The sequence below is a fragment of the Pleuronectes platessa genome, chromosome 4, assembly GCF_947347685.1.
Source record: "Pleuronectes platessa chromosome 4, fPlePla1.1, whole genome shotgun sequence".
NCBI lineage: Eukaryota > Metazoa > Chordata > Actinopteri > Pleuronectiformes > Pleuronectidae > Pleuronectes > Pleuronectes platessa.
The window spans coordinates 27464237-27490281 of NC_070629.1; the positions used below are offsets into that span (position 1 = coordinate 27464237).

A 26045-nucleotide genomic window follows, 5' to 3' on the forward strand; every position below is an offset into this window, starting at 1 on the left:
TCCTTTTGGGAGACCTGTCACTTCTGATCGCAGGTTTGGATAATTAAGCCCGAAAGCGCAATTTGTCTCTGTCAGCTCCTCGTGCAACTGGTTGAAGTAAAAACTTTTGTGTATTATCCGCCTGAAAGTACACAGAGCCCCATGTGGTCGAGAGGAGACTATGAACCAAGTGAACTGAGAGAGGAAAACTCAGGTGTATCTTAAAGAACATTTAAATTTGATTTACATGTCCTCTAATGGGCTCAAAACAGCATACAGGGTTATTAATGTCAGCCTTTTGGGAGTTCTTGTTGGTTGTAGTTTGGATTGTGTCAGAGCCGTGTCCCCAAAATCAGGGGCCACATCCTTTGGAGGCTTTTCGAAAGCTACCGACAAATACCCCCCGACAATCCAACAGGTGGATCCTTCTCCAGTTAACCTAACCCAGGATTCCTTTGTTCACACTTTTAAACTTACTTAACAGGAATTCAACTCAACCGGACAGCTAATGGTAGATGTTAAGAAACAAATGAAACTTTCATGTCATGATCAACTGCAGCTCTGTTGCTGTGCAGCAGCGTTTAAAGAAGAACAAGAGGAAGACCCGTCTCTGTTTCAGTTCGGCCGTCACAGTCGACGCAGAATAGAATCTGACAGGTTTTTATAGTATCACAGAGAATCATTATTACAGGATCTGCACTCGGACAGAGACACCACATGAAATACAGAAGGAATGAGATCTGAAGCTGTAAATGTTTTTAATTCCCTGCAGGATTCCTGACGGGGTCGATTCTTTTTTTTTACGCTCCAGGCGAACACAAGATGACTTTGTGATGATCGCTGGAAAATAAAGACCCTCTGTGTTCTCACGACAGAGGAATAATCCGATCACTGTTAATTAACTCCCAGTAAATGATTTATGCGGAAGTGAGATTCAGTCAGACGGATCTGATCAGGGCTCTAACTTGTTTCCTTCCCCAATTTTCTCCTCCTCTCAGTATTAATTGGTCAACCTCAAACTTTATAAGTGGATTAAATTGACGGAAGTTTAGCTCACACTCAGGGCCCCCCTCCCAGGGCCTCACCTCCACTGCTCGGCCCCCACTGGGGATTTGATGTGTGTGAAGGTGAAGCGGCTCGAATCAGGTTCACACGTCGGGCACCAAGTAAGTTCAAAGGAGAGAAGGGGGACGCTCGATGATTGCCTATCAACATCTGACCAGTGACCAGCCTGAGTATGAGTATATGTTCTGTACAGGTGAAGAAATGGAGGCCAAGAGACATCGGGAGAAAGCAAGAATAAAAATAAGACGACAGAGGGTAGAGAACGTAAAGATTCAATTATTTCCCAGCCACAGTCGTTAACATGACTGAATGTCACATTAATGTTTTCACTTTGTTTTCACCTCGAGGTGAAACACAACGTTCGACTGCTGCTGTTATACAAGTGGAAATTACTTTTGTTGAAATATGGTAAATTATCGTTTTTTGTTTAGTGATTGATTGTTCACATATTTTTTACGCAAATTAGTTTATTTCAGAAGTGCTTATTTATTTCTGACTAAAGCAGGACACAAAGTTCTGCCTGCAGCTTTTCGTATAGGAACAAAAACAGTTAGAAACCTGTAACTACCACTGATGTGTAGGAAACATAATGTGGCTTCAGCTTTATAGGCTGTTTTTTTTTATTTAAGGGGACTTCTGGGTCTCTGTGAAAGTTTGCACTCTACTAAGTGCTATTCTAGATAGTTTTTACTCTTTATACCCAGGAAGTTAGGTTTTGATTGCTGTTCGTCTGCAGATCGTACACAGAAACTACTTTTATTTAAGTTTTGTGGAAGGGTGCTTTATGGGCCGAGGAGGAACCCATTGCATTTTTGAGTGGATTCAATTAAGGGGACAGATCCAGGATGTTTGTTTAAACTTTCTTTTACATTGTGAGATAGAGTGAAAGCTTTAGAGGAAGTGTTGGAGTTTTTCTGAATCAAATTCCTATTATTACTGATTAGTTTAACTTCCAAACTTTGTTCTGACTAAATGGCAAATTTTTGAATGGCACTTGTTGATGTCAGATTGATGCAGAGACAAATACACAGGTTAAACCAAACACACAAAGACACTGACAGGAATCAAGAGCTTTATGCATTAAAATCTGACATTTTGAGTTAAATCCCAACACTGTGAGACTTATCTTGCAGAGTAATGCTCATTAACTGTTAAATCCCACAGGATTTGATCCTCATGTCAGTCTCTCTCACTCCCGACACTGACTCATGCAATTAGACCTGCACTCCGGTCTCCTGCAATAAGGAAGCAGGCTGCAGGTTATCACTTCTCCGTCACAGAGCTTTTGATTAGACCACTTTGGGCCATTTGAAATGAAACCATTCATCTCCCTGCATGCACGCCCTCATCCTCCCCTCTAATGATTTGTAGATGTGAAAATGGATGTTAAGAGAGAGGCAGAGGATTCCCGAATTTTTGGGTTTAAAAAATGTGCGTCGGTGACTCCGAAGTTTGTTAAGGCGTCTATTCAGATGTCTCTGCTCAGCATATGAAAAGTTCAAGGAAGGAGAAAGTTGAAAAGAAAAGAGAGAGAGAAGAAGGGAGGAGGTTTGGGGACTTGTCAAGAGAAAATCAGCGAAGGTGTGAATAGTTAAGTTTCCCCTTGATGAAGAGGAGAACCGCGCATCACGATGTCTGTGTCACGTCTTTCATCCCCGGGTCTCCCACTCGGAGTAAACAGGAACTCATAGGTTATTTTTCCTCTGCATCATTCAGACATTTCGACTTGATTTAATTAGCGGTCGTGTCATGTTCATTACCTGCTTCCTTCCTGTTGGATATTTTCTGACAATGTCCCAGATTTCTCTGAAAACCGCTAAACGTCTGTTATAGTTATTTTTAAAAGTGCAATCTGAAGTTAGCCGCGTTCATAAGGAGTCATGACGTTGGTAGATAATAGCTTGTTTCCTCTCGCTGATGATCTTTAGGCTTAGACTCATCCATCATCCAACCATTATGTGTAACGCGTATCCATTCAAGGGGCTGGGGCCAGTGAACACGTCACTTCCTGTCTCCGTCTGCTGCATCCACCTCTCGCCTGAATAATGCAGAGGATTAGTTCAGGTGTGAAAAGCAAAAAACTGTGGATAAGGTCCGGATCCAATTCTCCACAATTTACCCGAAGGTCCTGTCTGCAAACGGGTAAACAGAGACAAACAACACTTCTACTGTCATTTTACAGTCTCTTGACCTAATCTCATTACAACCGATTCTTGTCATTCATGTTAATGAATAGAATCTGAAGGCGAGGGAGACGATTTCAGGGGCCGGAAGTTTCCATTTCTAGTTTGTCCAATCACGTTTCAGGTTTAACAGTCCATGAGGAGAGCAAACCAGATGGAACACATGGATCTAAATATCTTTTAAATCAACATGTGAAAACTGAATGCCTCTCGCCCGATGTCAGCTAGGTTTGACTTCAGCCCCGCCCACAATAAGCTGTGTAGATATTAGATCGACGGAAGCAGAAAAATGCAAAGCGAGATATCAAATCTTCCTCCTAAACTTTCTAGAGTTTGACATTTTTTGAATATCTGATTCTCATTTCAAAACATTCAAGCAAGGTAAAAATGTGACATTCACACACACACACACACACACACACACACACACATGCTTTCAACTACCCACTCCCCCCACACGCTGATTACAGTGACAACTTCAAGTTAAAGTTCGAAAGCTGGAAACCAGCTAACCTTTCAAATCACACATTTCCTTTACTTTAAGACACATGAAGAGGATTTTTAGAAAGGCGTGAATAATTGCACTGCTTCCTGACTAACTAGCTCCCGGTCGCTCACTATTCAAGTGGCACATCTCACCGGTGAAGCTGTGAAACTGCACAACATTGCTGCTCTGTCTCATTAACACTTGTGTCCATCGCAGAGAGTGAATTACTTTGCAGGATTCCATCTGCGTCCACCTCCACTTTCTACCTCAGAGACATGCAGGGGGGCTCTGCCGAGACCCACATGACAAGCACCATGTTGCTTTTCATGCAAATGGCCGTGTGGAATAATATCTCTGGCAGCCTCCGCTCTTTGCTGCTTTAATAAAAGTTGGTGGGAAATGAAATTTAGGCGACTGGAATAATGATTACAACCGAGAATTAACTGGCAGCCCTTTGAGCGCTTTCATCCGAACCAAGTCGTCTTGCTTTCAGAAGTCAATCATCAGCTGAATAAATCGCCGGCAGTCTGACGAATTTCATTCTTCTTCAAACTTAATCTCAAGGGAATTTATTGTTATTGAGCTGTAAGTACAAAAAACCCTGTTATCAAACTCATGCATTTTCAAAACTTTGTTACCGTTCCCTGAGCCAGACCGATATTTATCAGCTGGCAGATAAATATCACCCGATATGAGCCTTTCACAGTTTGCAGATAGGACAAATTTAATTTTACAGGTTTAACAAATCAGAAAAGGTGTTTAATTTAATTATGCTTATATGTTAGATAGAAAAAAAATGTTTATTTTTTAAATCTAGGGTTGGTAATCTTGGAAAAGGTGTAATCCCACGCCCTCAGATTAGCCCTCTTGTTAAAGCCACACCCCCAAAACTCAGGAGCATGAACTGAAAACCTCCAGACGCCTGATTGTCTGTGACCCGCTCGCTAACTCTGCTTCAGCTGTGACGTCTGAAGACTGTCACACACACCTTCAGACACAGCAGAGTGCACACAACACACACACCCAAGACTCTTACTAACACACACGCACAACCCTCACACACTCTGTCCTCAGGGAACTGAAAAAATAAATCTTGTTTTGTTTTGCAGTATTTGTAAATATGTTTCCTATTATATAAACATGGTTCCTCTACCTTCTGTGTTTAGTTAAATGCTGAAGCTGCTACTATTGCTGCTTTGTTGCTAAATTAGGTAACAGCTCAACCCTCAACTGTTACACACATTTCACATTTCAACTCGATCCTGAAGAGTCTCACGTCTCAACCACTGAACTTTACAGATCACCCAAGCGGCCGTGAGAAGCTGCTGCGCTGCCTCTGCAGACGTCAACACTAAATATAACATGTTAGTGAACACACGTGTGTCGGGGAACAGGAGAGGGTGTGTCAGGCCGCCCACTGTGTGTAGGCGTGTGTGTGTGTTGTTCTGGTCGTGGCTCGATGTCTCCTCATGACGACATCCGCAGATCACCTGTTGAGACGCTCGGATGATTAACAACTCGAGAAAACTTGTCTTTCCCTCCTTCCACCTCCTGTTATCTCCTCTTTAGCTGTCAGCGGTTCTCCCACTGGGATGTGGGTGGGCGAGGGCAGAGGAGGCACAGCGCTCTCTGTGGGGATGGGAATCCTGCACCTGGAGGATGGATTGAAAGCTGAACACGACGCAGAGGAGGCCGCGAGACACTCGAGGTGAAAAAGTGACGTGTGAGAGAGAGAGAGAGACGGGAGAGGAGAGGGAGGCGATGACCACACGAGGAGCCAGCGGTTTGGAACGAGGGAGCAGAGGAGTGACGAGTTGACAGGAAGGCGGACTGGGACACGTGGTGTTTACAATCGCTCTGCAGGGAGGTGTGTGCGGGCGCAAAGTGACACTCTGCAGGCTGTGTGGTAATTATATTCTCACATGCTGTTTGCATATGAAGCCACCGACAGTTATTACAGTGGAGTTGTTGTAGGCAGGGATGTAGCTGAGGATCCCACGGATACACACACACCCTCGACCAATCACGAGCCAGTCTCACCTGTCAGTCGTGACATTTCATCGCCCTGTTCATCAAACTAATCAAACTATAAGACAGGAAACTTTAAATAAACATCATTACCGTAGATGAACATGACAGATGTAGTAGATTTGTACTTTGACTTTGTAGTTTGGTTAATGTCCCGTTCATTAACAAGGAGGAGGTGAGGATTAGGACAAAGTGTTCAGCCAGCCACTAGGGGGCGATCAAGATGATTTGGCTTCACTTCTGAGGAGCCTGTCAGTTTGTCCATCTTTATAAACAGTTGGTGTTAAAACAACAACTTTTTGTTTAAACTTCACTAGTTCCACTTCCACTCAATGCACCACTGATTAATCAATTAATCAATTAGTTCAGTTTGACTGGTGATGACAATGAACAAGTAAAGTTTAAGACCATATGAAACCAAATAAGTCCCAGAATTACTTATATATTAAATATAAATACATCGATTCATATTAAACAATAAGATTCAATGGGACAGAAGTAGTTTGACATTTTACGAGGTTTTAAGTCCTAAAATTCTCATTATTATTATTTCAGTAAATTATTTGTCTCATGAAAGTAAAATGTGACTGTTTCACTAGGAGACAATCCAGTGTCATGTAATCTAATACACGTGAGCACTTATCTCTGGATGTGAAAACCTGAACTGAGTTCTTCAGGCTCAGAGTCTCCGACGTGTCCTTTATTTCTCAGAGAATCACTTCCTCTGACTGCAGCCCCTCATTTCGCTCCTCGCAGGATTGCACTAAGCTCCACGGTTTCCAACTGTATGATGAAAGAACCCCCCCCCCCCAGTGAGAATGTATCAGCGGCAGAGGAGGAGACGAGGGAGAGAGTTGGTGTTGTCATGGAAATGGAGGAAGGCATCTCAGTCCGTCAGTCGGATGAGACACGTTGACGATCGGTGTTAAATCGATATTTTTTTTTGCAGAACAATTTTTTTCTGTCCGACATATTTTGAAAGAGATTCCTGAAACTTTCCTCCAGGCCCCCCCGTTGTTTCCTGTCCTGTGGATCTGAGGCGTCTCCTCCACCCGGGGATAATCTGTCGAAATCAAGAGACATTATGTGAATCCACAAAAGAGCCTGTATCGAACCGATGGCTCGGCTCGGGGTGACAACAGGATTCCTCGTGGGGCTGAAACGCTCTGAAAGCCCACGACGGGGAGAAGATGTGTCGATCGATGGTGAAATGCTCTTTGCAATCCAACTTTTTTTTTTTTTTAAACTGTCCTCATGTCTTTTGAACATCCATATTCTCTTCCACCTCGTTTGCTGCCGAATTGTTTGGGGATGAATAGGAATGAAGAACCGCTCATCTCTGAAGATTTAGGTTTTCCAGTGTGTTCTACGTTTGCTCTTTTAGTTTGTGGAGCTTTGTCGCATCAGAACACAAGTCTGTTCCAAAACACTTCATCCAGACCTGGCAAATAAAGTGTGTGTCACTTTGTTTGAACCACACAGACACTAATACAATTGCTGGAGGACAAAATAAAATAAAATATGTATCACATTAATATAAATAAAGATTTGAAGGGATTTGATTTGACTGCTGATGCTTTTTTTCCCCTGGTTTTCTCATTTATTCTATTGTTTTGACATATTCTATATAAACTGGAACTAACTGCACTTGTTTAACTATGTCTACATACATTGTTTTTCCAGATTCTTATTCAAATCCAATCAGTTCATCCATGAGTCCAAGGGAACATGTTTGTCAGATCAGAAAGAATTCCCTTGGACAAGGCAAAACAGTGAGGGTACGTGACCTTGACCTTTTGACCTTCAATCAGCAAACTCGTATTAGTCCTTTGAGTTTAAGTTCTTTCAAAGTGTTCTTGAGATATCGCATCTACAAGAGTTGGATGGACGGACAATCTAAAGAAGAATGAATGAATAAATTAAGTATGTGTGGTCAACACGTGTTGAAATGATCTCCTTTTTTACAGAGGTCACCTGTCTTGTGTGTGTATTTGTGTTTGTGTGTGTGTGTGTGTGTGTGTGTGAGTGTGTGTTATCTCCAGCGTTGAATTGAATCAGAATTTATTTTCTCAATTCAGTCAAAATGAAACCATAACTCAAACTAACTCTCTTATCGGCAGTCGAGCGGAGCAGCACGGGGCGTGAGCGCGGCTCCCTGCCCTGCAGCCGGGGGGGTTAAGTGGTAGTTTTGAGGCACAGGCAGAGCAGTAAATAACAGTGAGCCTAAAAAGAAGAAGGAGGTCGGAAACGACGTGGAGCCGATGTTATCTTCGACATCAGAGAGAAACACAAGATGAAATCCTCCACTCGACGGCCTGAGTGAGTGATGAACGATGTAATAACTTTCAGGTTGTTGGGGAGTGAAGCAGTCGTACTGTAATGTTTAATAAATCAGACGGTGCCTGTCAATGTGGCCTGTTCCAGTGCCTGGTCTCTCCCTCACAATAACGCTTAACATCATTTTCTCACTTTAAAATTTAGTGTTTGATATTCCTGCTACAAATATTGAGATGAAACTTAGGATGTGGGCTCTCGTATCTGGAGAACCGTTCATCTTATCGGCTTCACACTTTGCTTCGGTGCTGTTGAGGAAGCGCAATGTTGAATTTGGTCACATGATACATTTAACATGCAACAGGAAAACAGCGCCTTGCAGTCATATATTAACATTTAAAGATTTTTTCATTTCTTTTTGATATTGGACTGACACCGACATTTACGCAAGTCGCGGTTGCTGGTCTCTGTCATGGCAGCAACATTCATATAATCACTTCCTTGTCCCTCCAATCACTCGCATTGTCAACAAAGTAAAAGCCTAATGTTTACTCTGTTACTGTAATGGTCTGTATCGAGCTGAATTACAGCTTTTATTTTGAAAAGTTGTGAAATTTGGTTTGAAATACTAATACAATGTATAAAAACTTAACAGCAGGTCACTATATCATTCAACTTATATATGAGCCACACACATGAATGATAATAAAGCAAATTCAGTTTCCTTTCATTAAAACGTTGAGTATGAAATATTCACTGCAGATAAACCAGACAGGATGAGAACAACGTTTTATAACTTCACTCAGCACTATAGGCTGTTTAAATCTCTGCAGCCAAACAATAAAACAGTTTTTGATGACCAGAAATAAGTAGTTTTGGAGCACGGGTTTAAAATGGACACTGCACTGGATAAATCACGATTTAAACTAAATTAATAAACGCTTTTTGCTTCCTGTGATTAGTTTGGTAACGTCTCGTTTTCCCATCTCCTTAAAAACAAGAATTACAAGACTTTCAGGAAAACTTCTAATCATCCACTTCAATCCTCTTCCCCCCCGACCTGTTCCCACTCATTCACAAATTACCACAGAAGAAGAACCGACCCACTCTCACACCGGCAACAGAGGCTTTTGGGCAAAGCGCCACCAATAAACACTCATATAAATTCATAATCATGACTCCAATATCTGGCGTCGGGGGGGATGAGCGCTGACAGACGGCTGGATGGAGGAGAGGGGTCGTATCATCTGGCTGTTAAGGGCCTGCTGTTGACATGCCCTCTCACCTGACTTCTCATTAACGGCAGCGGGGGCCAAAGCTCTGATTAACATGGATGAGCTGTCGTCCGCAGAGAGAAGAAGAAACACAACTCGCCTCCTTTCCCCTTCGCTCACAGACGCCATCGCTTCTTTCCCTCTCCCTCACACAAACGCCGTTTCACCGCTTTAATACGCAGCGAACGTCCCACACAGCAAGAGCACCTGGGATCAGTAATCCTCTCAGGTCAAAGGTCAGAGGCTAATGTGACGGTGTGTGTGTCCTGGATGGATTTGTATCTCGGTGGAGCGGCGGGGGAGCGGCGGCATCGACCTGACGCCGGCTGAATTTGCGTTGGAGTCGTTTTTCCATCATAACTTCATAAAACAAAACTCAGCAGCAAAGTCAGAGTCAGTTTAATCCACTGAATACAGCAGTGGACTTAACGCATATGTGATTTTTATTTACTTCTAAAATTTAAAAATTCTGCAGCTGCTGCTCTTCTGGATCCCTGGACTCGTCTGAGGTTTTCTACAGACGACTATAAAAAAATAAAAAAAACTTGACACGGATGATGTCATGTAATTACAGATCTCTGTCCGACATCTCACTTCTAGGCAACATTTTCAAACTCGTTCTAAATCAGTGCACAAGGTATATTAAAGTGCAGGTAGCCATAGCAGCAGCACTTCATGCGTCAGTCCTGATCGGTTTCAGGCGTCTGAGCCGCCGGCGCTGGCCTCAGATCAGTTCAGCAAGTCACACGGGCGCCGCGATGTGGCCGCTGAAAGACGTTTGGGGAAACACTTCAGCCAATCAGACAACAGCAGGCAGGGATTAAGAATGGCGGCGTCAAATTCCCTCATGGCTAACAAGCTAGGTACCGAGTTACGTTCATGCTAATAAGAAGATAAGCACGTTTCACATCTGTTAAAGTTGTTGTAAGTGGATTAATAGAAATAACGGCTGCGGAAAATGTCTCCAGAAATAAATGTCAGTGACTCAAAGAGCTAACAATCAAAGTTACATTTGTTATTTTAGGAAAATACACATTTATAGTGATTATTTATCACGAGTAGAAACACAGTGACAGTGGCGTAGCGACATATGGGCTCTCTGCACAGCAGCTGCTCCCACAGTCAGTGGAATAAACAACATAATAAACCTCAGGATCTTTTATTACAGGGAAACAAGAGAAACAAACTTTTGACCCAAACTTTTAAATCCAAGAAAACACGAGGTAATTTTAGCTATATGCTATCTGCGGTATAAACATCACATGCCAACGAGAAGCAGTTCCTCGTCAGACACGCCCCCTAACAGAGCCAGTTAAATCTAGAGCGGAGGGCCGACCATCACCTCAGAGTGGGCGAGCTGGCCAATCACAGCAAACTGGGCTTTATCGGGAGGGGCGGGGGGGGGGGGGGGGGCTGGTCTTAAAGAGACGGGAGCTGAAACCAAGTGTTTCAGGCAGAGGCTGAAAAGAGGAGCTGCAGCAATGGACATTTTATGAACACTAGAGCATGAAAACTTTTCAAATACTTACAGAGACTTAAAATTATAATCGTGACTATGAGCAGAATGTGTCTCCTTTAAGAATCTAAGACTTCAGAGACTCAACTCTTGATCTAAGTCAACGAAGCCAAAACCTCATCACAGTTTCCTTTGCACCACTGAGAAAATGAATCCAATTAAAGTAAATCATATTTCTGACTGAACTCGTACACGTTGCAGGAAAATAACACGTTGACAGGTTCTCAAAGGAGACGCATAATGATGCATGGGGGGAGGAGAGAAAGGAAAGGAAACAGGCAGAGAAAGGGGAAAGGAACGAGGGGAGAGAGATATACGATGTGTACACTTGCTCGGTGAAAGCAAACAGCTAAATTAGTCATGGAATGGATGCAAATTTCCTTCCCCTGAGTGTTGCATGGTAGAATTACCCCGAGAGGAGCGGAGGGTGAATCATGCCAACGCTCGGCGCCGTGTGATTTATTAGCAAACATCCAATTCAATAAGAAAGTGCTTAACATTCAAAAAGCTTTGAAAGTCTCATAAGGTGGCAATAACTATATGATATTACCATTTCCAGTGGCAGTGGCGGTGGGGGGGGGGAAGGAAAGACAAGAGAGCGTGGAAAAACAAACACGCCCACTTTCCAGAGCCGTGTTGCTGTGATGTGTGTGTGTGTGTGTGTGTGTGAGTGGGGGGGGAGTGTGTCACAGACTGAAAAGCTCAGTTGGCCTTTCCCGCGCACACACGTTACAAATCATTAAAATAGACAACGAGGTTCATTAATTGACACTTGAGCCTAAAGAGCCTCTCTGCTTTGAAAAGGGCACAGAGGAGTGAGGGGGGGGGGGGGGGGCTGCAACATAAGCAAAATGAAATGGCCTGGAAAATAAAGTTTAAGAGGTGCCGAGAAAAGTAAAAACTATCTGTCTGAAAGCCCAAGTGAAGGTTTGTATCTTTGTTAAACCGTTTACATTTGGTCCAGATGAGCTGGTCTCAGACCTGCAATGAACTCCAGAGATCCTCCAGACTTTCTCCAGAGAAGCTTTGTATCTGAACGCAAATGTCTGAGGGAGTCTCCCTGCAGAATATTCGAAAGGAGCAGAGGTGAGAGCAAAGTAGGAGATCCTCCGCAGGATTAACTGAGAGCAGTGGACATGTTGAGGACGTTTCTAACATGCAACAGATGCAAAAAGAAAACACATATCTCAGGATGAAAAACAACCACACAAGTAGGAAACTGATGAATAGGTCAAGTGATTTTGGCCAAATCTGAAGAAATCCTCCAGAGATCATGTCTGAAAACAGTTTTGGTTTCTGAGTCCGTGTGACACCTCTGAGTCAAACATGTGGAATTGGCTAAAAAGAGTGAATCCCACACGCACATCAGAAATCAGTAATCATCTCGAAGGCTCTGAGATGTTTAACGTCTCTTTGTTTCCCTCCTGATCTGAGACAACAAACCATTTATCTGGTTTACACGCAGCTCGTCGTGTTGTCAGCGTGTCGGTCAGTCAGAGACGATCCACGTCGTCCTATCACATATTCCACTGAAGTGTTTACAACAGCACTGGAGTGGATTTTTAATTAAGATGATCAGTTATTTTTCGGCGCATCAGTGACAAGAGGAAAAATCCTTCAAAGACTGAATAGAGCGTGATTAGCAAATCTCTCGACTGTGCACCGCTGGTTTGATTGATTTACGGTGCCTCTGTGTGTGTGTGTGTGTGTGTGTGTGTGTGTGTGTGTGTGTGTGTGTGTGTGTGTGTGTGTGTGTGTGTGTGTGTGCAGGTGCTCAGTCGGGTGGGAAGCCCGTTTGATTGACTGCAGAAATTGGATGCCACATTTCAAAGTCAAATTAGGGGGAATGTGGTGAAAGGATGACATCATTAAGTGATTCTCACGTTAATAATTAGATTTAATACGCTGGTATTAAAAAAATAAATCATTCCGATCGCCGAAGGGAATATGTGCAAAAAAACAAGGCACATTTAAAAAAAAATTCCGAGTGGATTTTTAAACTGGTCTAAACTGGGATTTGATGACATTTTCCCAGAGCACCAGTAGAGACTTCAGTCATCACATGAAGTTAAATAGTCTGAGATGTGAGATTGTTCGTGGGGTTGAACCCTGTAAGAAGAGAGGAAGTCTTTATGGGCTCCCACTGTAAAGAAAGGACACTGTGTCACCTGCAGGTATCATCACGCTTCGTGTCACTAATTGGCGAATTTATGCCACTTGTTAAAAAACCAAATTTCTAATTTTACATGACATCCCTCCACCGAAGGCCGGAGTTATTACCATAGGAACAAGAGGAATCTGCTCGGTGAGAATCTCCAAAGATCGTCTGGAAACATGAATTCAATTTCATCCTTTGAAAACTACACGACACAGAGAATGTGTTCAATATCGGGGGTGTCTTCGGTCTCCATACAAGGGCTATTAATCCAAATTTCATGTGGAATTATACAGAATATTAACTTAGATGTGGGTCCCAGGTTTTAAAACCCGGTACATTCATCTATTATCTGTACAACTTGTTATTTTTTAAGGGCTGGAGCCGTAAGCTTTAAAAATGTAAAGTATCGATAAAGTATTTTATTCAATAGAGCAAAAGTGTCCCAGCAATAAATTCTGCCATTATAACACAAAGTTAATTGAGTATTTACATTATTATCCTTTTTAAATAATCATAACTTATCCATTATGTGTCAGTAAAATACAAAAAAAAAAAACATATCTGTGGTTTTGTAGCGAGAATTGATTTATTCAGATTATTCTATTGTCTCTTTCTCTGTCAGATATGTGGCTGAGGCTGTGTAAGTGTGTGTTTTCGGCCCAGGGAGCAGTTGTGTTCTGATGAAAGGACCATTGTCGCCGCCGCGATGGATAAAGGACACAAACATTGACCATCGGCTGAAAAGCAGGAAACCAGCAGCGTGTCGTTTCCACTCTGTCGGCTTCGGGGACCTTCGTCATCATGGCTACAGTAATAACTCCTCGGTGGAGGTTATGGAGGAAACAGAGACAACAGCCCGTCTCCTGTATCTGATGCTCGCTCCTTCCTCTATTGCTCCCAACAGACCCGGGTCACAACATCTGCAGAACCCATGGAGGAGTGTAAACAGACGTGATTGGCTGAAATTGTGCTTCTATGTCTAATGGATCAAAAAGCCAGACTCAAGAGGTTATTGATGAGTTTCCCAGTAATTCAATTTTGATGTGGTTTCAGGTTTGCAAGCCCTGGGGGGGGGGGGGGGCAGAGATTGGACGTTTCATATCAAGGAAACCTTTATTCCTTTTGCTGTCTCTCTTTCATCGAGCTATATTTTATAAAGTGAATTATTTCCTCTGATTTGAATGTGATATTTGCTGTCTTCACCGAGGCTGAAGTCTGAGGGTGACAGTCGTAAATCATCTCTCACTATTACAAATGGATTTTAACATCAAATAGTTTTTGCTTTTATTTTACCATGAACTTTAAATGTGCTTTATCATTAACGATCTTCAATTTTGAAATGATAATTTGATTTATCATCTTTAGTTTTAATGTTGCATTACAGTGCTTGCTGTTTTTGTTATTATTTATGCCATGGAGGTTAGGTTTATGATTGTTTGTTTAGTTGTTTGTTTGTTTGTTTGTTAGTCGGCAGTTTTACGGAATCGCTCGAAACTTGGTGGAAGGGCCCCCGGAGAAAGATTTTTAGATTTTGACATCTCTTTTGAAAGGTTCTATATAAGCAATGTTGTTGTTTATCTCTTAGTTATTTCCCTTCTGCTCTTCCCCTCTCACTTATAAAATACAGAAGCCAATAACAATGACCTCATGTTGACCCGGGACCAAAGTTAAAAGAGATTTGAGCATCTTACAAACCGACTTGAATGGACCAACACGTCTCTGTAGGAATAGAAAGGAAAAAAAAATGCTTCTAGAACTGGAAATGGAAATTATAACATTTGCACTGGCACATGACAGGTGGTGAGAAATTCCCCCACACAGATGAGAGATTTGTATTTTTTTTCTCTATTCATTCAACGCGACTTACAAAATTGGCAGCTGTTTCATCTCGGGGGTGAGATTTTTCTTGGATATGTAGATATTACTGAGCACATCGGTGTAAAGAGGCAATTTGCTCATTATTTCTGGGGCGGGAGGGAAACGAGCAGAATGAAAAACACACAGACAAACACATTAGACCAACCAGCACAGATCTATAAACAGAAGACCAAGGGAACAGACACACAAAAGTGTTTGTCGTGTTTTTTTCTGTTTGTTTTTTTAAGTCAGAAGAAAACTGGAATCAATTTTTCCAAGCGTGATTACAGAAACACTCTTGTACAGTTTCTGAAAAACCAACATCTCACAGCTGAGGATGAATTAATATTCAAATGGAGGTTATTATCATTTTGAAAAGGCTGTTAAGCGCTTACAGCCCAATTTGGGGACAAAAGATGATCAAGCCATCTTTGATAAATTCCTTTTAGAGTGTATTTAGCCCAAAACACATTGTAGTGACTATGACATGAGAAGATGCACTGGAAAACTACACAGTTTATCCAATAGAAGTATATATAAGTACCTCAAGTGCAGTATGTGAAATATCACAGTTATTTCATCATTATGTTCAATATCATGTGCATTTCTACTTCCTGCCACTTTTGTTTAGGCTTATTTTTACTGTATGATGTTATTTGCTTATTTTAATCGTCTATTATTATTTCACTTATAATAACTGATAAAGTCTCATCTCCTCTTCAAAGCAGAAAACAATTAACTTAAATTCATATTTCGATAAAAAAGTTATCGAAACTAGTTGAATGTTTCTGAAAACAAATAGTAAATTGTTTCTATCAGTTGTGAAATCAAACCTCAATTTTCCGTCACTATTCTATTTTACATTCCTGCAGATTCAGCTCATTGCGTTGCAGTGATAATTAAATATTCAGGTATATCTCATTAAGGTAAATGGAGAAGAATGTCTCTCGGGGTCAGAGGGTGATCTCTGGTTATTGTGTCCGTGCCGCTGAGCCAGGCAATTAACCGAGAGAAAATGAGGACCTGAAGGAACACAGGGAGCTTATTAAAATCCTGCGGTTGGTGACAGGGGGAATTATGCATCTTGTGGACGGAGCAGGGAATCACAGAGAAGTGGTGAAAGTATGAAATGTTAAAAGAAATCTGCGGTGTAATGTTTGTAAGCTGAGGAAAAACAATCTGAAAATTACCCAATCAATGAACCAATCAGGGAAGTTTTCAAACACAGCGCTGGGAAACTATTGGACCAAACCAACACCGAGTTAATTTAATCCAATAAAATGTGTTTAATAATCCGTCCGCTCCTGTTTTCTGTCGCATATCATCCTAGAGAAGAATTTGGAGTTTAGTGTCTTGCCCCTTTCTCATGTGGACTGAAGGAGTTGGGGAATCGAACCACTGATACTCTGGTTGGTGGACAACCCGCTCTATCACCTGGGACCTCTTTGTGTCGGGTCAAACATCACCAGCACAGATCCAACCACTAAACCAGCAGCTGGGTTACACAAAAACGACACAACTCCTTATATCTAACCCAGAAAGACAGTCTCAATAACCCAGAATCTTTCTGTGGGTAAGAAAATGTAACACGGCAGAAACGTGAAAAGCTTTTAACTTCAGGTATTTACTCTCGTAAAGGAATTAAAAACCAGATGCCAACTTTCAAACGAGGCCGGTTCCCTCGTGCAGACACAAACAGGTCCGAGCTCCTCGCGCCAGAACTGAACCACCGGCTTGATGCTTGCCAGCACCGTCCTCCAGCCAATTATGATGCATCATGAGAGGCACTTGGCGACCAGAGAGGCCGGCAGCTCTGCCCCGTCTCGATGACTCGTTGCAACGTTTCCAGGCACACACACACACACACACACACACACACACACACACACAGACACACACAGGCCATTGATTAGAGGGGCTCGACTCGCAGCCTGCAGTCTATCAGTGCTCAGGGACCGGTAATCAATGCCCTAATGCCGTTTTAGGCCCATTCACCGCAGCCACGATCCACTCCTCACACCGCACACACACAGGAGGATGCAGCCCTGTCCACAGCCGAGCACACGCCGACTACAACCCAGATGGCCGTCGCAGAGGACAACTCCCAAATATTAACTTACCAAGTGTAGCAGTGATAGGACACTGTCCTCTAATGGCATTATCAGAATGAGAGCAACTCTCCCGAGGCAGACTCTGGTTCCTGATTACCAACCAGGGCCGGACCCTGTTTGTGGCCAAATCCGATCAGCATAGCACCAGACACAGGCCCGGCCGGGCAGGAACTCAGCCCCACGGCCCCTTATCTCCACCGACAGCCTGGTGGTTCTTTATGGGCAATGATGCCCTCCTGGGAATTAATCTGATGGGGCACCGGTGGGAGATTGTGTTGTGGTAAAACTGCAGGAAGGGAAAAGGTGGAGCCCGAACTTTCTGTGTGTCTGTGCAGCTTGAATCAGATGGGAGTAAAGTGCAGGAGGAGGACAGAGCTACAGGCGGGTCATTTGCTGAAATTGAGTGACCAGCGCTAACTCGGAATATTGTCTCTAGGAAACTTTATGAACTAGATAGTATTGACAGTGAAACAAATTTGTGCAATAAGAAGCATGTAGCCCCGAAGAACAACACAGGACATGATTAGAAAAACAAACTTTAGCTTTTAAGACTTTCTATCCAGTTGTTTCTCACACACATTTTATTTGTGCACCTGCTGATCATCCTGTCATCGATTCACAATTAGTTTTAGCTCAAACCAATGATGCGTCTTGTTATACCCAGTAGCTACAGGTAAGTGCAATTTAGAGGTATTTCTACTTTACATGTGTATTTCCATTTGATGCTACGTTACATTTCTACTCCACTACAATCCAGAGGTGAATATTCTACCTTATTCCTCCAGTATACTTATCTGAAAACTGGGATTATTGGTCACTTTAAAGGATTTAAGATTTAAAAAGCATTAAAGTTTAAACAACCCTGAACAAAAAAATGAAATGCTCTTGTACTTACATATCAATAATAACAACAATCTAATAATAATACGATAAAGGAAATTAGCTATTTTTCTGAAATGTAACTACTTTAGTTTTTGACATATTTACACTAGTATTATTTAGTGTCAGAGTATTTCTCTATCACCATTTACTCAGATTTATTCATCAGAGTAGTTATTTGAAAGAGGTAAACAATGCACATTTATGTTTGTTAAGTAAACGAATGTTTGATAAATTCAAATTGCTTTAGTGACTGGAGGGGCCTGATCTTCAACTCACAACTCAATTAGATAAACAAACATTAAAGGCCTAACCCTAACCCAATCAATTATGTGATTCATTGAAATTATAAATATAAACCAGAGCTTAAGTAACCTGCATAATGAATTTGTTTTAAGGATTAAATTAAGTTAATGATTTTGTTTACAAAGCTCACACATGTAAACAAACCTCAGAAAAACATGAATTACTGAGAATTCTGTTGTTGTGTTGTTTTTCTTCCTGTCAATCAATCAAGACATGTTGTGTTTACATCTCAATGTGGTTTGTGTCATGACGTGAACACACAAAGTTCCAAAATGGCCGCCACTTACTTTGGTGTCTGCGTGTCATCGACTCGGTTGCCCAGCTGGAACTCATGGGACTTGCTGCGGTGCAGCGCGGTGAAGCCCGGCAGCAGGTGGATGAGTTTGCGGCTGGGCGGAGGCGGCGTTCCCGGGGCTTTCACTTTGTTCCTCCGCCGCATGGGAGGCGTGCCCGGTGGGGTCATGGTGTTGATGACCAGGGGAGTCCGAGGAGGCGTGTGGCCAAAGTGCCTCTGGCGGGGAGACGGGGGCAGGGAGCGTTGACCGAAGTCCAGGGAGGGGTAGAGCCCGGTGGCGGAGCTGTCGACGGTGAGCCGGTCGACGTACAAGGGGGGGGCCAGGGCCTGGGGGCTGTGGCACATGTGCTGGTTGTACTTGGACTGGACCTGGGGGCTTTGGGACAGCTGGAAGCGGATCCACTGACTGACCTCGGGCTGGCACACCGGAGTGTTTTCCTTGCCCGATTCAGAGGTGGGCCACTGGATGGACCAGTCCTGCTTCGCCTGGCTCCCTGGGGGAGGAGTCAAGAGACAAGCGTTGTGTTAAAGTCAAGACAACCGCGGCCAGTGATGTAAAATGAATATGAAGAGGTTCACAATATGAAAGAACATATTTTCTCATTTATCTGTAGAAGTATTGAACCATGCAAATAATTGTTTGGTTTCCTTTGCCCAGGTTTTGAGTCGTCTCTCTCTAAGACTTGTTAATGTTCCTTTTCTGAAAATGACTTTTTAACATTTCCAGAAACAACGTCCCGGTCGCTGCCCAGTGGAACTACTTTCTACTGAGGAGTGAGTTCAGCCTTATTACCACTGATCATTGCACTTCAGTGACAAACTGTTTTTCCATGAGATTACGTCGTGTCTCAATTCAGGTGGATTTTATTTAATCCCTGAAGTGCATTGATTCCTGGGATATGTTGGGATGGGAAGGATCCATCAGTTGCTGGGGGGGGGGAAGGACACATTTTCCCGACCACATTTGAAAGAGCCTTTAAACTCAGACAGGTCCCGATGTTCCTTGCAGCTTTTCAAACGTGACATTTGAAAAAGTAACAATCTCCCGGTCACTCAAATCCTGAGAGCTACTCATCGGAACTACTTTCTCCCGACGAGTGACTCTCTCTGAAAACTGTTGAAAGCGTCAAAAGAGAATCTGCTGTTGAATTTAATTTGATATATCAGCAGTGACTGTGAGAGCACTCGGGAGAAACCTGGGCAATTAAAACGCAGACCTGTCTGAACGTGTAGATAGCACTCGCGCCGAGTGAGAAAACATGTTTTTTGATCATGTGGATGAACGTCTGTGTGCAATATCGTGTTTCCAGTTAAATTAAATTGCTTCTTGACATGCTCTTAATACTAAAACATCCATTAACTGGCGGACTTCTTGATGGGAGTAATCCTGGCGGCAGGCGGAGACAGGTAGGACCGGGCATATGCGCTCAATTGGGGTAATGAATAATTAACTCTGCTGTTATCTGATGGGAGCATATTAGTGGTGCGGAGGTGTTCAAATGTGCCGAAGAAGCATGAATTGATGGAGCGAAAAAGGCGGAGGGATGGAAGCGTGCACCACGACAGAACCGGGCGAAGCTGCATGAGTCATAACACCAGCCGACATCCACCCAAACTAAACTTTCTGCTGAATGAGAAGGAAAGAGCGACAGAGAGGCGAGAGACTTGAGGGTGAGCAGCCAGGATGAGTGTGTTCTCGAGCTCAGATGACAATACTTTACCTCCGTTACTGTGCAATTTATCCTCCTCAAGTTGTTCTTGAGGAAAGAAACAAAAAAACAATGTGTTTATTGACCCGGTGGAGACACAGCTGAGATAGCACCACAGGGTTCTTCTGCTCTTTCTATCTGCAGTTACCAAACATGTTGCTGGAATCGATCCCCGGGTGAAATATCTCAGTCTGCGCAAGATCGACCCGACAGTCTCGAAAACCAAATGGGAATGTAAATCTCTGTCAACTACCCCGCACCATGTTTTTTTTTTTTGTGTGTGTCATTACTTTTCTTCCCCGTGTGTGACGTTGTCTCTGAGGACGTACGAGCATCTGAAAACACAAACTTCAAACATAATATCAACACCAGTGAGATCAAATGAACCAGGAGGAAAATATCTCTTATAAAAAAAAAAGGTCCCGGAGGAAGTGGAAAAACATGATGGGAAACAAAAAGCCTGCAGCCGTTCCCAGTCGCTGATGTTATGAGGAGGCCACGAGGAACGACGGCTTGTGGGAGGAGACGGCTGCGGAGACACCAGGGACCAAATATACAGGAGTTTTCATTTTCTGTTTTTAAATATTTTTCCTTCGTCCTGACTCAGGGTTCTTACATTTCTTTTTAAAAAAAAGGGGATCTGGCATCAGGACTGCAGGTTTTCTTCCACTAAAGCTCATGTTGGATTGTGTTCTGGACTAATAACACATTAAATGATGTGTTGTCAGATATGAACTCTGGAAAATGTCCGGGGAAATGTGGTCAGGATGTTATCCGGAGTTTGCCTTTCACATTCATTCATCCTAAGATATTTGTTTTCTTTATTGTTTTCAGATTTGTGTCGGTCTCTTGTTAGGTCACCTCTGCAACTCGTTCCCTGAGAATCATTTTCAAATTCTGGAAAAACCTGAAAAATCCTCAGGCCAACCAGTGTCGTTACACTATTTTTCAAAGATTTTAAAAGCGGGGCAACAAAAGAATAAATATTTTACACTTTTAAATGTATCAGGCTTCAACTCAACCAAACAGAAAAATAAGGTACATCTTTAAAACCTAGGGGCCTTTAAGGGGCATTGCAGCTCAGTTGCTATTTGACGGTTCCAAAGCATCGATTGTGATTTCATGAATCCAAACAATGTTTAAGTGTTAAATCAGTGGACAGTTGTAAAAATAGAGGTTACTGATATGTTGCAACGTCATACTTTTAACAAACAAACATTGCATGATATTGAATTTCATCGCTCCTCATGTTGTGCTCTGCAGCTGAAGCTTTCTGATAAGTGAAGCTGGTTATTATCTGTCATGGAAGCCAGCTGGTTTCAGCCCGATATGACGCGCGGCTCCTTTCCTCCTTCAGTTTGTTTCTGTGACATGTGAAACTTCAGAGCTCAGAGTTGAAGATGGCAACACCTGTCATTCTTAACAGTGATTGATGTTCCTGAAGTCACATGAATATCAATGGCCTGTCGACAGCTGCCTCTTCACACTCATGGATATTAGACAGTGGGGTGTTTCCAGTCCCGCTGTCACTGCCACTCTGCCCTCGGTGTCCCTGCCTGACAACCACACACACACACACACACACACACAGACACACTAACACACACACTCTTGTCCCTGAACCCGCGTTAAGAGGCTGACATCTCCAGCCTAACAAGCCCTTCAGCAGCACTTTCAAGATGCAGAATGGACGAGTGGGCTCTGAGAGAGTGCTCATCCCCACATGAGGGAGAGGACGAGGAGGACGCCGGATCGAGCCTCCTTTATTAGCAGGAATAAAACCACAGGCCACTCAGCAAGACTCAACTTCAGCTCGACCGAGGTTCATGTCTTCCTCTGGTGGAAAACCCATTAAAACCCCTGGAACCCAGAACTCAGAACTCACTCTCTGCTGCAGAGTTCAACCACACAGGTATTAATCGGCTCCAGCTCAGATCGGCTCAGATGGAAAGCAGACATCGGGGTGAACGGACTAATTGGGCAGCGAGGTGAGGGAGCTGCTCCCTCTGATGTCAGCTTGTGATCAATTGGCCATCATATTAAATAGTTTGAAAAGTCAGTCTCTCTGTTTGAGTGGAGAAAACGAGTGACCTGGTCCAGCTGTGGTACTCAACACCAGTTTGAATCAGGGCCGGGTCTAGACAGGCATGTATGAGGGGGCAGCCACAAATCTTGAGGGGGCATTGTGCCTAACCCTAACCCTAACCCTATTTAGTTTGAGGGGGCACAACATTTATTTGTTGGGGCCAGGCCCCCTCTTGCCCCTGCCTAGACCCGGCCCTGGTTTGAATGCATGAAATATCATCAGAGGTGAAGACTGCAGCAATCCGGCCAGCTTCTGATCTTCTGCTCCTGCTCAATGCCGTGTTAACATCCTGCAAATGGTCCGGAAAGTCCAAACTATCCCAAAAAGTTTTTTTTAGCAAACAAACCAGTTCGATCCGGACAGAAATCCCCTCTTTTGGTCCGAGTCAGATTACAGCTCGATCCAGTGAACTGGGCCGTGGTATCTTATGATTCTGACTACAGGTCTGAAGGTGCAGACCAAGCTATGTCTGTTGTAAATCGACTCCTCCTGAATTCATCTCAGTTAGGCTGAGGTCACAGAAAGCAGATCTGGTTCTGAGCAGATCTCCCGGTGAAAATCTCACTGGATGATGTTTGAAAATGTCAACCAATCACCTTTGATTCAAATGATGAGTTTCCCTCTTATTTTTATTTATATTCTGCCAAGAAGGCTCCTCAGTTATTAAAAAAAAAAAAATGCTTCTGACAGTGTTCATCAAGCTGATACCGAAATGAACTTTCTGGGCGAGAGAAGCGATGAACTCGAGTCACACTTATGAAACTGTTGCTTCAAGTAATGAGTCCATTCATCAAGCCCACCAGTATCTTAGCAACTGCTTCAGCAACAGAACCAGTACTTCACTTATGAATTTCTCATTTCATATCCTCGCAATAAGCAGAGGAGTCAGGGAAAGAGACTGGATGAAGAACCCAGACTGAACTCTGGTCCTTTGAGATCTGTGACTTTCTCTTGTTGGAGAGGGAGTTTTTAAAAAGTTGCTTTTTTGTTGGAGAGCTTTGATAGAAAAACATAAAATACTTTGAGTCTGGTGATCTATCACGACTTCTTGGGGATGACAGGCTTTTTTCTCAGCCGCCCGCTTTTGTTTTTCTGCAACTCTGCAGCTTCGCTTTGTTTCTCTTCAATCTCACGACGCTCTTCAACATCGATTCCAGACAGAACAGGCAGCTGCTTTCTGTGATGAGGCTCTAAGAACAACTGTAGGATTCCCAGCACAGCAACTAACAGCAGAAAGTCACATTAGCTGCTGAAGCATGTCGCTGCTGCCGAGCCAGGGGTTTCCTTTAGGAGCTGGTGGAGACCAAAACTGAGATAAAAGTAGACTGAGGTGATCAGTTTGCAACTCTTATTAAACGTTCTTATATTTTCTAACATAGATCCGGTCGTTTTTAGACATTTTCATGAAGAATTGCTACAGACTATGTCTTTAAATAGTTGGAGAAATGTCAAGCTGTGTGTGAGATCCAATTTGATTTGATTGACAATATACAATCAATACATTTTGAGATGATTGAAACGATGCTCGATCCTGATGGTATTTGAATTATGTGATATCACCTTTTTCTATAAATTAACCAAAAAAGAACAAATTACCAAAGCAGGTCTAAAGGTTTGTCCTTTGTCTTCCTCTCTGTTGCAGTGGACAGTCACTTTCACAAAGGTGGACAATACATGGTGAACCAGTATATCCACTGTGTTTCCAGTGGATTGACCCGTTTGTCCCTCCTCTGCTTCGACATGTCCAGAATGACACCTTCATTTTCTTGTGGCGTTCAGAAGTTAAGACCCGGTGTCAATATTGTGAAATAAATATGCTTTGTTTTCCCCCAAACAAATCCTCATAGACCAAGATTGCCGTATATTTGACATGTGCATAACTTCAGAAACACTCCCCCCCCCCCTCTCCTGTAAAACCCTTCATCTGTGATCTCGACTGATGAACCGAACAACGCACCTGACGCACTTGGGGCTGACACGATGCTATTAGCGAAGGCTTTGAGGAAAGGCAGATAATCAGCCTCATAATTGGAGTAATTACCTCTGGATGGATGTGTCGCTTCTTCGGGCTAAATGGCAGTGAAATGTGAAATGCCACTGGGACAGAATCCCACTGCCACTGTAAACAGGATTTGGCGGAAAAGGGCAAACGCTGCGTTCACTACAAGCACTGCCCCCCCCCCCCCCCCCACACACTTTATGATCTCCACTCTTCTGAGGACGGGGCCTGTGGACATCCTCAGAAGAGTGGGGACGCAAAGTTAGACGCAGCTAATTAGCTAACAGCCAATGAGGACCACCCAGAGGTGTAATGGGGGTCGGGGTTCGGTCAATGCTTCTTCTGGTGTCTTTCCTTCCCTGTTGCATCTCCTCCTTTCTTCTCGGCCCGTGACCATGTTCCTGCTTCACCTCCTGTCGCCGCCGCCTCTTTCTCATGTTATTCAGCGTCCTTCCTCCCCCCCCCACCCCCTCTCGCCTTTCCCTCTCCTCCTCCAATTTCCCTCGCTCGCATATTCTTTCCCTTTCCCCCCCTCCGGCGTTTCTTGGTTTTCCTTTTCTCGCTGATGGCATTTGAAGCCAATTAGGTGTTTGTATTTGCGTGTGGAGCCGTGTGAGTCTGAAGCACGGGGACTTGGGCTGTCAAGGATTACAGCCGAGAGGTAGCGTGGCAACCTGTCGTGCTATTAGCCTGATCAACAAAATAACTCGTATTAAAGATATTGTCTGTATGAAAATGTTGTGTGTGTGTGTGTGTGTTTGTGTAGTGTCTCTCTGTGTGTGGAGTTGTCTACAGGGGCGGGCGGGTTTAATGTGTGTATATTGCGGCACAAAGAACCGACCGGCTGCCTCTGAATTGTATGACTCATCCTCATTGCAACTGGCGGACCGCAATCCCAAGAGCCTGTAGTGAAAAAAAATTCTATTAACTTGCATTAGTTTCCTTCCTCCGCCATTACAGCAGCAGCACAGAGCCGCACATACATTCCCTCGTTGTGTTTCTCCGGTTGTGCGATGCAGGGGACGGGGAAGTATGCAAATGTCCTTGTCTGCCAGTTTTAAGCATTAATTCCTCATGACTCATAAACCGGAGCAACAGATTTTCTTTCAAAGAGCATGTGGATAAATCTGAAAATCCCTCGTTCTGCTCTCACTCCTGCCGCTCGACTCTATCTGCACTTTTTGCAACAACCTCCAGATTTTTAGGAGAAAAATAAGTGTTTAAATTGCTCGTGCACTTCTTCTTCTCTTGCATATATGCTGACAAACCAACCCTCCGACACACAGATGTGTAGATGTGGCCGAGTTTCCGAGCTACACAACTCGTCCTCCTCACCGAGCTCCATGAGAAGACAGAATACACCCTGTGCTTCTCTGTGGGCTGAGTGCTCCTCTCCACGCTCTGTGCGGTTGTGTAGTGGTGGCGATGCTGCTGTCGCGCATTCACACATCTCCAGTCCCCCCCCCCCCCCACCACCCCCACCCTGTTGGAGAGCCCATTAGTGGCTTCTGTGTGGCCAGCGCCTGCGTTTGGAGAGCAGGAGAGAGCGAGGGAGGGGGGGGGGGGGGGGGGGGGGGGATGATGGGAGAGTCGGTGGAGGCGACGGGCGAAGAAGAAGAGAGGCAGAGGAGGGGATGATGAACACGGAGGAAGGAGGAAGGAGGACGAGGGAACGAGGTTGACAGTGATGCTGGAAGTTTGGTTATAGGAGGGGATCATAACTTCTCTCTGTTTAAAAACCAGCTTCTCCATTGTAACCAGTTACATTTAAATGATTGTTTCTGTTGTCAGTTCATACAGTGTTAGAAAGTGGTTCAAATGGGATTAATTACCTGTTAA

The 26045-nt window shown here is 43.6% G+C and overlaps 1 protein-coding gene across 1 annotated transcript in view; it reads right to left on the reverse strand.

The window, feature by feature from the left end:
* ksr2 (kinase suppressor of ras 2) overlaps positions 1–26045 on the reverse strand; it is a 79983-nt gene that overhangs the window by 40712 nt on the left and 13226 nt on the right. The window contains exons 4-5 of the mRNA XM_053421289.1: positions 25526–25536; positions 18405–18898 (exon numbers count right to left, since the gene is read on the reverse strand). Coding sequence (XP_053277264.1) covers positions 18405–18898; positions 25526–25536 — 505 coding nt within the window. The remainder of the gene's footprint in view (positions 1–18404; positions 18899–25525; positions 25537–26045) is intronic.